Below are 16467 nucleotides of genomic sequence, written 5' to 3' on the forward strand. Positions count from 1 at the left end.
TCTATCTATCTATCTATCTATCTATCTATCTATCTATCTATCTATCTCAGAGTTTCCCTTGTAGTCCTGGCTGTCCTGGAACTCCAAGATCTGCCGGCCTCGGGCTCCCAAGTGCTGGCATTAAATGTGTGTGCCACCACCTGTCTTGTTTCACTTCTTTAGGGCCTACAAAGCTGGGAGATGGGCCTAAGGCCTCAAAAGACTAGCGAAGCTATATTCCCAGCCCTGACTTCTTTATTTTCCTCTTTTTGAAAGCGGGACTCTGTGGCTCCTTGAAGAGAAGCACCTGTGTCCGTCTCTGCAGCGCTGGGATCACTAGCTTCAACCGTTTTCTTTCTTTAATTAACTTTCTCTCTTTGTGCTGTTGTCCTCAGCAGTGTCAGGTTAGTTTTACTCAAATAACAGTCGCTCAACAAACAAATACCCTGTGTCCTCTCTGGACCTGTGGGCTGTGTGGGCACAAATTGGCCTCTTGGGAAGTTTTCACCCTGTGGAAACTAAGCACCCCAGGGAGGACTCTGTGGAAAGAAAGTGGAGAAAGGAAGAAACCCGGTAGCAGCACAGAGAGCTCTCCTGGCCTGAGAGCCTGAGATGAGGCTCAAGAACCTCAATGAGAACCACACTGGCTTGCAAAGGAGAATGCAGCCAGGGCATTGTCCAAACCAAGCACAAAAGAGGACAAAGAATAGGTTTTGCTCAACCAGTGCTTTGTCACCACATGCCTGTAAAATGAGGCTGAGTGTGGCTAGTGGTGGCTCAGGCCTATAATTCCAGTTCTTGGGAGGCTAAGGGAAAAGGAATGTGGGAATTCTAGGCCTGGGCTACAGTGTGAGACCCAGTCTCCAAAACCAGAAAGAAACGTGCCAGGCGGTGGTGGTGCACGCCTTTAATCCCAGCACTCTGGAGGCAGAGGCAGGCAGCTCTGTTGGGTTTGAGGCCAGCCTGGTCTACACTGCGAGTTTCAGGACAGCCAGGGCTACGCAGGGAAACCCTGTCTCAGACAAAAAAAGAAAAAAAAGAAGAATCTTAGGTAGTGGAGGTGTGTTTTTTTGGGTTGTGGAGGAGGGGGAAGTAGTTGTTATTTTTAACTGTTTTTAGATTGCACTATGCATGTATAAATGTTTTTGCCTGCATGAATGTTTGTGTATCTGTTGACTGGTGCTCTCAGAATCAGAAGATGGCTTTGGAATCCCCCAGAACTGGGGTTATGGATCATGAGTTACCTTGTGAGTGCTGGGAACTGAACCCTCTGCAAGGACAAGACATTCTCTAAACCCCTGAGCCATCTCCCCTGCCCCTGTGGCCCGGGCTAGCCTGGAACTTGCTCTGTAGAGGGTGGCTGTACTCTTCCTTGGAGTGACTGGGATTACATGCTCTGAATCACATGTAGCCTGTGGTAGAGAGACACTGCGCCAGCCTGGCACTGGGAGGAAGGAGAACAGCCTTTCCTGAGGGATGGGTTGTTCTTCCCCAGACCTCCTCCTGTAGCTGTCAGAGGTAACAGCCCTTCTTCAGTGCGCGGCTGGCCTCTTCAGCTCGAGGCTGATTAGAGGTCAGCACAGTTACAGAGAAGCAGCTGGCTCTCCATCACCCTTCTCCAGCTGCAGCTGCTTGTCTCCGGACTCAGAGTCAGAAAATTACAGGAGATATGCTACATGACTGAACCCTAAATTGTTCACAGGACGAAGCTTTGTGTACTAGTCAGTGAGATGGGTTGTTTGGGAGTGTGGGAGTCAGACTACAGTGGGGAACAGAAATTTCTGGAGACTAGACTTTTCTTTTCTTTTTTTTTTTTTTTAAGGCTTTTGAGACAGGGTATCAATGTGTAACCTTGGGTGGCTTAGAACTGGCTTTGTAGACCAGGCTGGTTTAAAATTCAGACGTCCTCCTGTCTCTGTCTTCTGAGTGCTGGATTAAAGGTGGTACCACTGTGACCAGAGAATTTTATCTATTTATTTATTTTTGAGACAATCTCTCTGTTATGTAGCTCTGGCTGGCCTTGAACTCACAGAGATGTGCTGTGCTGGGATTTTCAAATTGTACGTATATGTATGTCTGTGCACCTGAAAGGACAGATCCCATAGAGCTATAGGCAGTTATAGGCGACGAGTGCTGTGACTTCAGCTCAGGTCCTTTAGGAGAGCAGCCAGTGCCCTTGCTGAACCATCTTTGAAACCCCTGCTGTCCTTTTGTTGACAAGCAGTCTGGGCTCTCCTCTCTCTAACCTGCGCACTTGCTCCGTCCTGAGACACAAGAACCTAGACACTTACCCTTCATGTGGCCTGTGGTGGCGCTGGGACTGACCTGCCACCAGCTGCTGTTGGAAGTAATAAGGGCCAGAGCTGAGACCAGAAGTGCTTCATCAGCAGACCCTTCCCCTGCTCCCCCCTTTCCTGTATTTAATCCTAAAATTTGCTGGGCCTGGTGGCTCATGTCTATAATCTCAGATGAATTAGAATTCCTGGACACTTCATTTGTTCTTTTCAGTGAGGTAATTTAAATCCCTTCTCTGTGTGGTCTGTGTGCAAACCAAACCATGGAGAGACTAGCCCGTTGTGTCACCCTGGCTTCATTTTTTTTCCTTTTTGCTTTTTCGAGACAGGGCTTCTCTATAGCCCTGGCTGTCCTGGAACTCACGCTGTAGCCCAGTCTGGCCTCGAACTCATAGAAATCCACCTGCCTCCCCTCCCAACTGCTGGGCTTAAAGGTGTGCGCCACCACAGACCCTAATTTCCTTGAAGCATTCCCTCAAGCACCTGCAGCTAGGTTGGCTACTAGTCCGCCCCAGGGATCCCTCTGTATTCACTCCTCCCAGCGCGGCCATATCCCACTTTTTATATTGTGCTGCGATTTGAACCCAGGCCCACACGCTTGTACACTAAACCCTACAGGCCATCTCTAATAGCCCCTACTCCTTACTTTAATTGACATGTTGAGACAGGTGGCTGAGTCTGGCTTTTGGGATCGAAAGGTCCCAATTTTTGCGTTAAACTCAAGCTCCAAACCCAGCCAGCCCAGCGCAGACACTCGGGTGACTTGCATTTCTGCTCAAAGCTACCGAGGGGATCGTTCTAGCCGCGGGCACCTTTGTTCGGGTCACTTTCCCAAAGAAGACGTGGCAGAGCACCCCTCCCCAAAGAGGCCAGGCCTCGGAGGGGCTTCCCAAAGCTTCCTTCGGAAGCAAGGGTTAACAGGACGCGACTGGCGCCCCACAGGCCAGCCACAAAAGTCTTATTGTTCTCCAGCCTGTCCCCTCCCCCTCTTCCTGGAAGACCCTCCCAGGAGCCCCTTCAAAGGGGCCCCGCGCGCTCTCCGGGCCAGCCCTCGGGGAGGGCAAACAGGAAAAGGAAACTCGGCAGCCTGGCCCGGGCCGGGGGGTGGGGAACGGCTGTCACAGCAGGGTCCCGGGGAGCTGAGAAGTTGGAGGAGCCCTCCCCCAGCTCCCATCTGGAAGCCAGAAGGTTTTGGTCTGTGGCTTTCAGGTACCCGGGAGAACCTGTCCTCTCCCTTCCCCCGCCGTACATCTGTGAGTCCGAAAGCTTCGCGCCTCGTCTACAGTTCGACTTGAGGTCTTTGCTCCAGAGATCTGGAAGCCTTTTCTGATCTGCTGATCCGGCGGGGCGGCCTGGGCTCGTGGGTGGGCTCAGGGAAAGAACTGTGAGCGTCTCTTCGAGCCCCGGAGACCCGCAGGGCTAGGGCGAGCAGCTGGCGGCCAGATGTGAGTGGACCGACCAGGGAGGAAATTAATTGGTGCCAGTTGGGTGGCGGCGGGATGGAAAGGCAGGGCGCTGGGGGAGGGGTCTGAGTGCCCAGATTCTTAGCCGGGAGGAGGGGCGGCTCTGGGGCCCGCAGGCCAGGAAACTGAAGGCTGTAGAAAAACAAGGGGCGCAGGGAGGAGCCGTGAACGGAGCAGTAGGCTCCTGGAAGGCAGAAAGCACAACGTGTAAGGACTTAGCTTCCCTAAATGCGATTTTGAGGAGACTTAACCTCAGCTTAACAGGCGACTGGGTAAACTCTGTAGGCGAGTGTGGGCACAGCCTTCCCCGGACATAGCTGTGACATTCTGGGGTCCTCCAGGTGTAGGCAGGAGCGTTAGCAGCCTTCAACGCCACGCGGGACATCTGAACCCACGCTCCTGCCAAGCACGTCCGTTTCACCTTTGGCTAGGCCTCCAGATCCTTCATCCCGCGCTGCGACAGAGCCCGCTCTCGAGACCTTGTGGCACGCTGGGAAGTGGGGAATCCCCGGGCCGTCGCGGGGAGAGGCCAAGAGTTCCCAGAAGGCGCAGGTCACTGCACGCAGGGGCGAGGTCTGAACGTCCCACCCCGTCTCTGGTTGACGTAATCGGCCCCTAGGGCTGTCGGCTGGCTACCGAGCTCCGGAACTCCGCCTTCTGACTCGTTTCCTCCCAGGCTCCACCCTGCAGTCTCTCTGCCTCAAGCCAGTGGACCTTGTCAGAGTCCAAGACCCCTGGAAACCGGTCTGGACACTTCCTGCTTCACACTAGTCACAACTTGTGGCCTGGCACCTCCCAGGCTTCAGAAGCTGCCACCTGCCTATTGAATCCTGCAGAGCAGGGGAGGCGGATTGTGTCTGTTCCCTTGCTTTTTTGCAAGGAGATCCTACCACGGCCTTAGTTTCCTCATCTATTAAGAAAACAGCCGGGTGGTGGTGGCACACGCCTTTAATCCCAGCCCTCCCTTGGGAGGCAGAGGCAGGTGGATCTCAGCGCGTTACAAGCCTGCCTGGTCTAGCCAGGGATAGAGAGATAGAAATATAGAGAGATAAACAAACAAACAAACAAACAAAAAGATAAGATCTTAAATAAAGATAAGATCGAAGCACGTGCTGCTATTGGTAGACTTGTGTTCATCTCACAACACCTAATTTCAGTTCCAGAGATCTGAGGTCGCGCTGACTTGTGAGAACTCTGGCAAGCAAGCAGTGCACATATACCCAGGCACACAGACACACATGAAACAATAACGAAAATGAACATACTAGGAAAGCTGAGGCAGAAGGAACCAGGTTTCAAGGCCTGTTTATGCTACATGGCCGGTTCAAAGCCATCCTGGTAATCTTTAAAATTACCTTAAAGTTCATAAAAACAAATCTTTCAAAGCAGACATCCATCCATCCTTTGAGATCAAAGCCAAGATCTCAAAAAGTAAAATAAAATAAGGAGACTGGGGGGCTGGGGGTGTAGTTGAGTTGCAGATCCTGGGTTCTCTCCCTGGTGCCTCCGTGAACATTAAGAGCTGAGTGTGGGCCAGATGTGAGGCTCAGGGTAAAGTGCTTGCTTGCCTAGCACACCTGCGCTTATAATCCTAGAACCTAGGAAGCAGAGACGGGGGATAACAAATTGAAGTTCATCATAAACTACATATAGTGAACCTGAAGCCACTCTGGGCCACATGAAACCCTATTTCAAACACAAAACAAAAAGACCCCGGAGGAGTTGAGAGCCCACTTAAAATCTGCCAAGGTAGGTAGATTTTTGCTAAGTACAGAGCCAACTTGATTATTACAAGGAGTTCTAGGTCAGTTGGAGGCCTGCGTGAGATTTTGTTTTAAAAACAGCCACCACAACAAAAACACTAAACAAACCAAGTGAAGTGACCCAGAAGGGAGAGTCATACTGATCTCTGTGACCTCATAGCTGGAGATCCTGTTTAAAAAAAAAAAAAAGAAACACAATAAACACCCAAGAAAACATAAAAGGGACCAATCTCAGAGATGCACATGGGTCATTCATTAATTCACCAAAAACAACTTTGCATTCTGAGATGAAAAGATAATTTTTTTAAAAAAGATTTATTTTTATCTTTTTCAAGACAGCATTTTTCTGTGTAGTCTTGGCTGTCTGGGACCCACTTTGTAGACCAGGCTGGCCTCAAATTCACAGAGGTCTGCCTGCCTCTGCCTCCCTGAGTGCTGGGATTACAGGCATGTGCCACCGTGCAGGCTGGCTACCTGCTTTCAACCAGGTGAAAGAGGAGGGATCACAGGACAGTGTTGAGGCAGCACTGCTCAGATGATGCTGAAAAAGTATCCCCCGTGAGGGGCACCTGTGAGGCTGGAAGAACAGTTCAGGTCATCCTGGGCTGCGCATTTTCAGGCCCATGCTATATGAGATCCTGTTGCAAAAAAGGAAAAGGGGTTGGTTCAACTAGGTGGCTCAGTTTCTAAGACAGGAGTTTCCTGCTGGTCGGTGTGGTGCACACCTTTAATCCCTGAACTAGGGAGGCAGAGGCAGGCAGACCTGAGAGTTCAGGGCCAGCCTGGTCTACATATTGAGTTCCAGGATGGCTGGGGCACTGCCACACCCCCAAATAATTATTTGTATGTACACTTACGTGTGAGGGCATGTGATAGAAGACAAGGTGGAGTCAATCCTCTCTCCTCCTGCTCTTCAGGTCCCAGTGATGGAACTCAGGTGCTTAGGCTTGCTGCCAGATTCCCTTGCCTGAGGGATGGCTAGTAGCCATCCTACTAGGCCTATAAAAAGTAAGATAAACTCCCTGCATTCAGGGAGGCAGAGGCAGGTGGATTGCTGTGAGTTTGAGGCCAGCCTGGTCTACAAAGCAAGTGTAGGACAGCCAAGGCTACATAGAAAAACCCAGTCTTGAAAAACAAACAAAGATGAACTTTAAAAATTAAAAGCAGGGGCTGGCGAGATGGCTCAGCCATTAAGGGCACTGACTGCTCTTCCAGAGGACCAAGATTCCATTCCCAGCACTGACATGGCAGCTCATCACTGTCCGTAACTGCAGCTCCAGAGGATCTGATACCTTCATACAGACACACATGGAGGCAAAACACCAAATGTACATAAAAATAAAATAAAAGCAGGGGCTGGAGAGATGGCTCAGCTGTCAAGAGCAGTAGCTGCTTTACAGAAGACCAGAGTTCAATTCCTGGAATTACCACAGCTGCTCACAGCCATTTATAACTTGTGTCGTAGGGCTCTATCTCATGGCCTCTTTCGGCTTCTGAGGACACCAGGTGCATGTGTGACGGCACACGTACATACAGGCAGGCAATACACTCACACACATAGACTGAATCTTTAAAATTACCTTAAAGTTCATAAAAACAAATCTTTCAAAGCAGACATCCATCCAGACCCTGGAGCACACATGTCCATAGCACATTCACAACAATCACAACTAGAGATGACCTCAGTGCCCTCGAGCAGGGAGATGGGTAACAAACGAGGAACTTGCACACAAGAAAGCTGTGAAAGCATAGAAGAGAAAAGCGGTTCTTTTATGTGCTGTGACACTGAAGAAACTGGAAGACATGATGTGGACAGAGCCTAACATAAAACGGTTACATTGTGAATTATTCCACTCACGAGTTGTCTACAGTAGGCACAGAGCAGACTCTCTGTGAAGGGAGGCTGGAGAGAGAAGGAATGAAAGGGTGCTGATGGTGTGGAGAGATCTTGAAATTAGTAAGGGTAATGGATGTTATCACTTTTTGATTGTACAGTTTGGGTCTGAATGGAGTTGGGTCAGGCCACAGAGTGCTCACATGTAGGAGATCCCGCCTGAATTCCATTCCCAGATGGAGCACATTAACCACAGAACCTGGGAAGGTAGAGGCAGGAGGCTCAGCTCCAGGCCATCCATCCAGAGAGCCCCTGGACAGCCTGGGGCTCAGGAGAGGCATCTCCAAAAACAACCCAATAGGCACACACTTTACCTCCACAGTGGAGAAATACAAAGGCCCTGCACTGCAACCAGCGGGCTGATTCCTGACCTTGTATACACAAGTTTTGGGGTTTGTTTTGCTGATTGATTTTTGAGACAGGGTTTCTCTGTTTAACAGCTCTGGCCATCCTGGAATACACCCCATAGACCAGGCTGGCCTCCAGCTCACAGAGATCCACCTGCCTCTGCCTCCCGGGTAACCAGGATCAAAGGCAAGGGGCCACCACAGCCGGGCTTGTTTTGTTTTTTGGTGGATGGAACCCAAGCTCAGCACCTCTCTCAGTAGTACTGCTGGCTTTAGAGTCAAGGGTGTTTATTGATCAGGGTGACCTTTTCAGGACCCTTTGTAAGCTGGCAGTTTTTCTCAAAGGGCACTCATTTAGTATTCCCTCAGTAATAACAGGGCTTTGGGTCCTTAGAACAGGTCTCATGGAATCTAGGTTGGCCCCAAACTATGGAGCTAAAAATGACCTTGGACTTCCGGGGCCACCTCATCTGCCCTCTTTAATTTATGAGACACACTGTGTAGCCCAGGCTGGATTTGAGTTTACTAGTCCTCCCGCCTCAGCTTCTCAACTGTTGGGAGTACAGGCTCCAGTTGTGACAAATTCTCATGTAGCTCATTCCCTCCTAAGAGAATGTGTGCACGTGCTGGGGACTTGGTTTTAGTCTCTACCCCACAGTGGTTTCACACCGGAAGCGGAGTCCTAGCGGGGGTCGGACTAGCCACTTCCCGGGGAAGGAAGGGCCCAGCGGTTCCCGGGACAGGATGTGCACCGAAGCCCACTCCCTAGCCATCAGGGACTTCCCAGGCCTGGCCATTGGATCCTGTGTGCCCAAGGTCCCTTGAGAAATCCAGGGTCTAGACTCAACGGGCAGCACTGATCCTCCCCGTTTCCAACGAACAATCAGTTCATGGAGAGGCTCTTGTGGGGAGACCGGCAGTCAGCCTGCCGCGCCACTGCAGTCCCCTCCTCCAGCTCTCCGCCCTGGGGTCAAGAGAGGCCCGAGGGGGCGGGGACAGCGCTTTCCTGGAGCCTCCCGCACCTGCGCTTCCTTTGTCCTGAGGAACTCCGGCTCCCCCCTAGTTTCGCCCCCAGGTTAAGCCTAAAGCCTGTCGGAAACCGAAGTGAGAGAAATTAGTTTACTATATTCTGGTTGGATAGCCCAAAGCAGGTCGGGATTAAGACTAAGGCTTGTGTGGACGTGGACTTGGAACTACAGAAACTAGCCTGGCTTCTAACTCAGAGATCCACCTGTTTCTGCCTTCTTGCTGGGATCTAAAGGCGCACCACCCTGCCTGGCTGCAACAACAAAAACCTAAAAACCGGTTATGGGCTTGTTTCTTGGACTGCTCTACACACTGAGCTCTGTTGGATTAGTCTTGAACCACCGTGCTGGGCAGGCAGTGTGAGCATTATAAAAACCCAAGCGTGCTGGGGAAGCGGTTTCCAGGCCCATGTATTTTTCTTTCTTTTTTACAAGGCAGGGTTTCTCTGTGTCCTGGAACTCAACTCAGAGGCCCACCTCTGCCTCCCCAGTGCTGGGATTAAGGCGTTGGCCGCTGCGCCCGGCTCAGGCTCTTCTCGGAAGACAGGTGACTGATTCACCCGGGCCACACAGCACTTAACATTCCCCAGCTTCTCTGGAAGCACTGTGCTGTAAACTGAAGTCTCCACACTGCCCTCCGGAGCTAACCTCTACGGAACCCCCAAATCAAAGGGTTAGCTTAAGCAACCTAAAGCAAAGAAATCGGGCCCGGCCCCCTTCCCGCTCGGCACCCGGTCAAACCAGTTCCCGAGGCTTAGGGAGCGGCCGCCAGCAACTGACCCCTTAACCCTGCCCCTCCCCCACCAGGGAAGCAAGCCAGACGGCAGCGCGGTTCACTCCGACGGTCTTTATTTTCGTAACTGACAAAAGCTAAAACGTCAGGCAGATGGGCGTTAGACACAACCCACCACCACAAAAGTAAACAGACTTTCTTAAACACGCTGGCAAGAAATTTCCTTTCCTGCCCGAAGAGGTCGTGTCCACCACAGCAACTGCGACCGGCCGCCCACCCTTCCCGAGGTGGTCCACGCCAGGCGATCAGTCTGGGCTGCCGGGTCCGGGGGTCTCAGGCACTCCACCCCGGACTGCTGAAAGATTTGCTTGGTCCAGTTCAGGCTCTCAGCCGAAGGCCGGCTCATCCACAGCAGCCTGTGGGGGCGAGGTGACTCAAGTAACTTCCCAGTCCCTAGGGCGGGTCCACACCCTGGCCTCCTCCCAGGCCCCACACCCACGCACGGCAACAGGAAGCACCAGCGTCTGTCCCATGACGCAACTCTGACCGCTTGCACAAGCGTGCCACTGGTAGGGGCCGAAACGCGTACGCCAGTTAAACGGCCTTGAAAGGGCAGCCCGGGCCCCGAGTCCGACCCTGAGATTCAAGATCCAGGTGTCCCTTATCCCAGCCACAGAAGGGACGGTCCTTTAACAGCACCTGCGGACGCACGTCCGGGAGAAGGCGCCCGCGCCCCAGCTCCTCAGTTCTTCCCCGGCGCTCTCGGCGGCTCGGGCCGCGGCTCTCCCCGGCCCCGCCGGCCCCCGCCTCTAGTGTGTGTTCTCGGCTCCGTGGCGCCGCTCCGAGTCCTCAGAAGGCCACCACGGCTCGCACCAGCACGCTGAGCATGCTGTCGGCCGGGCGGCAGGCCGGCGTGGCCTCGCACGTGGGGGGCGCCGGCGGGGGCACGGCGGGCCCACAGTTCAGCAGACTGGAGAAGCGCCTCTGCAGGACGCGGGCGAGGTTGGGGAAGGCGCCCTCGGCGGGCGCGGGGGCGGGCTGCGGGAGGCCCGGGCCCTCCGACGGCGCCTCCCTCCCCGCCTCTTCCAGACGCGCTTTCTTGCTCGGGGCCGGTCCGGCCTCGGCGCCGTCGCTCAGGCTGCTGCTGCTCCGGCGCTTGCGGCTGCCCCTGGCGGGGGTCGGGTCGCCGCGCGCAGGGGGCTCGGGGACCGGCGGCGCTTCCTCCTGCGTGTCCATGGGCTCCGCGGGCTGCTCGGCGTCGGGGCGCGCTGCTCTCGCTGCAGCTCCGGCTTCCCGCGGCGGCTGCAGGCGCGGGTCAAGGGCTCTGCCGGGCGGCGGGAACTCGGGCTGGTGGGCGTCTACCTTGGCCGAGAGGTAGAGCTCCCGAGCGCTGCGCATGACGAGCGACAGCTGCAGGCTCCGGTGGAGGCGCAAGCCGCCTCGCTGCATGCGGGAGTGGTACATCTTCCACACCGACAGGGTCATGATGCGCTGCGCTTCCTTCTGGACGTCCATGCTTGTTCGACGGGAGCGTAGAGGAGAGCCGGCAGCGGACCAGACGGGAGCTTCTACCCAGGCCACACGCCCCAAGCGGCAGAAACACTGCTAGACGTCCCGGCGGGGCCAGCGTGCCCGAGCCTCTTCATATAGTCCGGGTGACGTCACGGAGACGCCACGCCCAACCAGAGGGCCTCATCCGGGCTTTCCGCGGTGGCTAGCGACGCCTTAAAGCAATAGGGGTAGATTTACGCCTTGAGGGCTTTAAACCCCGGCAAGGAAGAATTCCCCATGCTCAGCTACAGCACCCTTTGAGACCCTTGGGTTCTGGGCTCTCACACCCAGCAGCGAGCCAGGCGATGAGGCCACCACGAGGAGGGTGATGGGTGCTAACCTTCCCACTGGAGTGGGAGAAACCCGGACTGGGGCACATTCCTCGAGGGCACTGTTCGTCGCTCCACCAACAGCTAATTAATGTTTTCTGAACAGTAAAAACGCCGCTGCTTATTAAGCAGTTACTACACTGTTGAGCTTTCTCTTTTTATTCAGCGTCTCTGATCCCTCACCTTCACTCCGTAGAAGGGACAGTTAAGTTAGGTCTACCTGTTTCCAGATAAGAAAACTGAAGCAGTCACCTGATCAGTATTTACTAAACGAAGGATCACACTCCGACGAAAGGGGCCCTGAGGCCTCCAGACCGTCCCGCTCCACCTTTCCGGACGTGGGTGGAGAGCGCATCCACGCTGGCCGGCCCTGGAGGGGCCACCGTGGCCACCGATATCCACGGCGCGGCTCCTATTCTCATGCTCAGCGTTACACACCTCCAACTTTCCGTAACCGAGCGGCACGGAAGCCCCACGAGCATAGGGCCTGCCGTGCGTCCCCGCCTTGCAGTGCTCTGCCGTCACGTCCCGGGAAAGTGGGTAGATCCCACTTGCTGCCAAGTGTAACGGCCTCAGCTCCATTCCAGGACCCACACGGTACAAGAGATCAGGCACCTACCTGTAAGGCGCCTTCTGATACACACACACACCCACTAAAGATCACAAACATAGAGATACACAAAGAAAAGAGAAGCTCAACCCCGTGCCACATGCCAAGAAGAAACTGATTCTAGTTGCAGTGGGGTAGAAAGTTCTAATATCCTTTCTTTTTTTTTTTTTTCTGCGCTGGCCCTTTAAGGAACACCCCTACACAGGCGGGCAGACTTCCCGCCACTGCAGCGGGCCGACTTCCCTGGCTAAATTTGGATGTGGTGACGTAGGGCGAAGCCGCGAACCACTTCCGAATGCCCATATAAAGATAAGGGCCGAAGCAGCGGGCTTCCGGGGCGGGGCTCCGTCTTAGACCACACCCCCGTCTCTGCTTCTCGGAGCCCTCAGGCACTCGGACGCTGTGCCGGGGGTTCGCGTGTGGTCGCCGGTGCCATTCTTCCGTGTCCTTCACAAGGCCAGTGGCTCCTACTCTCCTGCTCTCGCAAGCTGAGGCACCGTCACGCGGGATGAGCCTGGGTGGAGTGAGATTCGCACCTCGTGGGGTTACGGGAAAGCCTCTTCGAAACCCTCCCTGCACTTGCAAGTGTACAGGGCAAAGTACTGGGTTCTGGGTCTGTTCCCTCCCCCCACCTTCCTGGGGAAGCTACCCCGTACTCAGGCGTGGTGACACGCCCTCTACCCTGTGAGCCGTCTTGCCGGCCTTTTATTAATTTTTGGTGTTTTGAAACAGGGTACCGCTTGGATAGTTTCAGCTGTCCTCGCCTGCTTCTGCCTCCCAGTGCTTTTCTTTTTTTAATTTTTCCTGCTTGCCTGCCTGTGCCAGAAGAGGGCGTCGGATCTCCAGACACTGGGTCCGTCAAATGGGTGCTGGGAACCGAACCTTCATGAGAACAGCAAGCGATTTTTATTCTGTTGGGTTTTTGTTTGTTTTGAGACAGCGTCTCACTAGCTCCAGCTGTCCTGGAACTTACTACGTAGACCAGGCTGTGCCTCCCTGATGCCGGATTAAAAGCGTGAGCCACCATGCTCAGCTACAGCAGGTGCTCTTAATTGCTGAGCTAAGTTTATGCATCTATAGAATGAGTTCCTAACCTCGCTGTCATACCATAAGATTTGCGGAAAAGATTATTGATATTAGTTAAAACAAACAAACAAAACCAACTGAAGTTCCACAGCTGCAGTCTGAGGTCTGACCCCATTCTGTAGGAGGCTGAGGGTGAGGCTGGGGCACTGGGCGCCCACAACCAAGATGGCCAAGGTGCAGGCGGAAGTCTACACCCTTAGGGCTTCTAGGGCCGCTCTCTCTCTCTTGGCGGCCAGGCTCTCGATGGTGCCCTACCAGACGTGAAGGTGGCAGTGCCTTCCGTCCTCTGTTAGTGAAGGAGCGCTCCTGCATCCGCCAAGTGGCGGTTCAGGCTGTGGAGAGGAGGGGTTGATATGTCTCTCCAGGATCCTTTCTTTAGTCCGAGGGTGAGTGACAGTGGCGGGAAAGTGAGCCATATGGTGGCTAGCCAATACCAAGTTGCAGGTCAGTAATTGCCAGGCAATTTGGGTTCGCCTGTCTGGGTGCATGGCTCTTTTTGTGGTGAAGTGAAAGGATATTCGGAAGGTATTGAGGTGTCTGGATCTGGGCCCCTGTCGGTTTGGGGGCGCATGTAAGGACCCCTGCCCCGAATCTTGCTCGTTGTGTACTCGCAGCGAGGTGCAGAAAGCGGTGAAGGCCGGTTGGCGCCAGCTCCTGCAGGTAGGCTCTGTGGTGGGGAGAGGAGAGCGCGAATGGTCCGGCAAGAAGCTGCGGAATAGCCTTGGAAGTATGAGTGGACCTTGAGGACCTAGCAGAAACGGTCATATCCTGGGACTTTCAAGATGTGGCATGGCAGGGCATCTGGCCGTGGGGGGCCAGCCCATTAAGGAAGTGTTAAGGGCCGGAGGAACGGTAAGGCCAGAGGTTTTATGTCTCTGGCCTTGACCTTTGACTCAGCACATGCACAGCGAGGCTAATCCAGTCAAATTCAAGTACTCTCTGCTTGAGACTTGCAGGCAAGAAAGGATGTGGGAAGCAGTACAGGTGAGGTGATGTCCTAGTGGGGAGTGTCTTTTGAGACTGGGTACAGATGTGTTTTGGTTTTGAGACAAGGTTTCACTGTAAGCTGGCTGGTCTGGAACAAGAGATCCCCCTACCTCATGCATGTTGGGATTAAGTCGTGCAAAACCACATTTAGCTTGTAATGTTAATCTTCATCTACAGGGAATGAAGGACCACAGGGTCAACCCAAAAGCTCTGGCCTTCATGGAGAATCATACAGCCCAAGTATCAGCAGGTGTTGCTGTCAGCCTGACCCTGTGTATTGTCTGCATTTGTGAACCTGCCCTTCTGTGTCAGTGTCTAGTCTTTGTGGGTTGTTTGGTTATCTACCTTCCTCTTTACAGAGGTTTACACCTAAGCCCTCAGTGCCTAAAAACATTTGGAAGTAAGACTTTTTATTGATGAGTTGATTGGTCTCTTCAATGTTCTCGAGACAGTTGGTAATTACTAGTTTATTAAACTAGTAATTAAACAATTACCAGTTTATTAAAATTACTAGTTTATTAAACTAGAATTAAACAATGAATACATGGGGGTCATCTAGAGATAAGCAGAGTGGGCTTAGTGTTTTATGCCTCTGACTCCAGAGTCCAGGAGGCTGAGGCAGGACTTCAGCAAGTTCCAGGCCAGAACTACATAGTGAAAACCCATCTCAAATGAACTAAAAATTAATGTTAAACTTGGTGAGGTGGGTCATGCCACCTCCTGGATTATAATCCAGGAATCTGAGGAAGCTTGGAAGTTCTATGCCAGTCAGGCCTAGGTAATTTTAATTTTTTATATTTGCTTCTTTATATATTTATTGGGTAGGTGCATGTATGGAGGTCAGAGGATAACTTATGAGAGTTGATTTTTCTTCTTCCACCATGTGGATCCCAGGGATTGACCTCAGGTTGTCAACCTTGGCATCAACAGCTATCTTCACAACCGGGTGGCATGCACCTTTCTCTGAGTTCAAGGCCACCCTGGTCTACAGATGAACTTCCCAGACAGACAGAGCTACACATGGAAAACTTAAGAAAACAAAACAAAAACCCTCCCACATCTTGCTATGTTGTACCACGAAACACCTTCTACTCCACCCATAGCGCTGCCAACTAATATCCCAGCATTTGCTATATATTTATCTGTACCACTAGTGTTGACAAGCTTTGGCTGTTTTTTGAGTGGCTTTTCTAGGCTTCCTGTTTGCTCTCTCAGGGCTCAGAAGGAGCATGTTAGGAATTCAAATGCCAGGAAAAAAAAAAAAAAAAAAGAGTATTTTGTTCTATCTATCTCTAGATATATATATATATAAATAAATCTGCTAGTGCGTAGGCATGTGTTCCATGGCATGTGTAGAGGTCAGATTGCAACTGTGATGTTCTCATGGGTCCTGGGGACCCAGGTCAGGAGACTAGACTTGCACAGTAAGTACCTTCTTCTCATGAGCCATCTCACTTGCCCCAAGCCTTTGTTTCTGATGACTTTTCACCATACCAAAATAAAAGCTCCTGGTTTCAGTGAAAACACATGGGATTCGGTCACAACTCCTAGGCCAGCCTAAGCCATGTAGGGAGCTGTCTCATAAACCACAAACAAAACTAACCTACTAATCTAAGGTGGTCCTGGTAAATCAAGACCTCAATGTTCAACGGGGGTGTTTAATCACAGCACTTGGGGAGGCAGACGCGGAATGATTTTGAGTTTGAGGCCAGCCTGGTCTACAAAGTGAGTCCAGAACAGGACACACAGAGAAACTGTCTTGAACCCACCCTATCCCCAGAAGACCTTAAAGTTCACTCTCTTCCTAAGAATATACCTCCACAGACACATACTTCACAGAGGGAGTGGGGCTTGGGCTAGTCTTAAGGCACAGTGAAGGCCAGTGGCCCGATGAGACATAAGAGCTAAACCACTCAACTTCCTTTTTATACTTTTATGGAGCCCAGGTTACTCTCAAACTTGCCATGTAACTCAACTCCCAATCCTCTAACTTTCAATCCCTCTGGGTATGAGCTATCACCAGTTCTTCACGCTTCTTTGTACTTTTAGCTTTTAGGGGAGCTGTGGGACCCAGTGCCTTATGCATGCTCCTCCCTACCTCGGAGCTACCTGTCTTTTTGTTTTTTTAAGACAGGGTTTCTTCTCTGTGTAGCCTTGGCTGTCCTGGAACTCACTCTGTAGATCAAGCTGATCTTGAATTCAGAGATCCACCTGCCTCTGCCTCTTGAGTGCTGGATGTCCACCACCACGGCTGGCGCTATCTATCTTCTAGTTGCACCTGTGATCTCAGGCTGGGCTGTGGCTTGGTGGCAGCACAGGGACTCCAACACCTGGCATGCTGTCAGGAGGCAGGCGTGCACCTAGATGGGGAGCATGCCCTACCCAGTGAGCAGAGCACAGCAGGGC

General features: G+C 52.6%; 1 protein-coding gene and 1 long non-coding RNA gene across 2 annotated transcripts; one reads left to right on the forward strand and one right to left on the reverse strand.

Moving 5' to 3' along the window:
• Window positions 1-3372: 3372 nt before the first annotated feature.
• Window positions 3373-4846, forward strand: LOC129687009 (uncharacterized). Its single transcript, XR_008721726.1, has 2 exons — window positions 3373-3718; window positions 4078-4846. It is a non-coding gene; the product is annotated as an uncharacterized LOC129687009 (long non-coding RNA).
• A 4746-nt stretch (window positions 4847-9592) lies between these two features.
• On the reverse strand, window positions 9593-11108 carry Ier2 (immediate early response 2). Its single transcript, XM_055621266.1, has one exon. The coding sequence runs from the start codon at window positions 11011-11013 to the stop codon at window positions 10348-10350; it is 666 nt and encodes a 221-aa protein (XP_055477241.1). The 5' UTR covers window positions 11014-11108; the 3' UTR covers window positions 9593-10347.
• Window positions 11109-16467: the final 5359 nt, after the last annotated feature.

The sequence above is a fragment of the Psammomys obesus genome, unplaced genomic scaffold (assembly GCF_907164565.1).
Source record: "Psammomys obesus unplaced genomic scaffold, mPsaObe1.curated_primary_1811, whole genome shotgun sequence".
Taxonomy (NCBI): domain Eukaryota; kingdom Metazoa; phylum Chordata; class Mammalia; order Rodentia; family Muridae; genus Psammomys; species Psammomys obesus.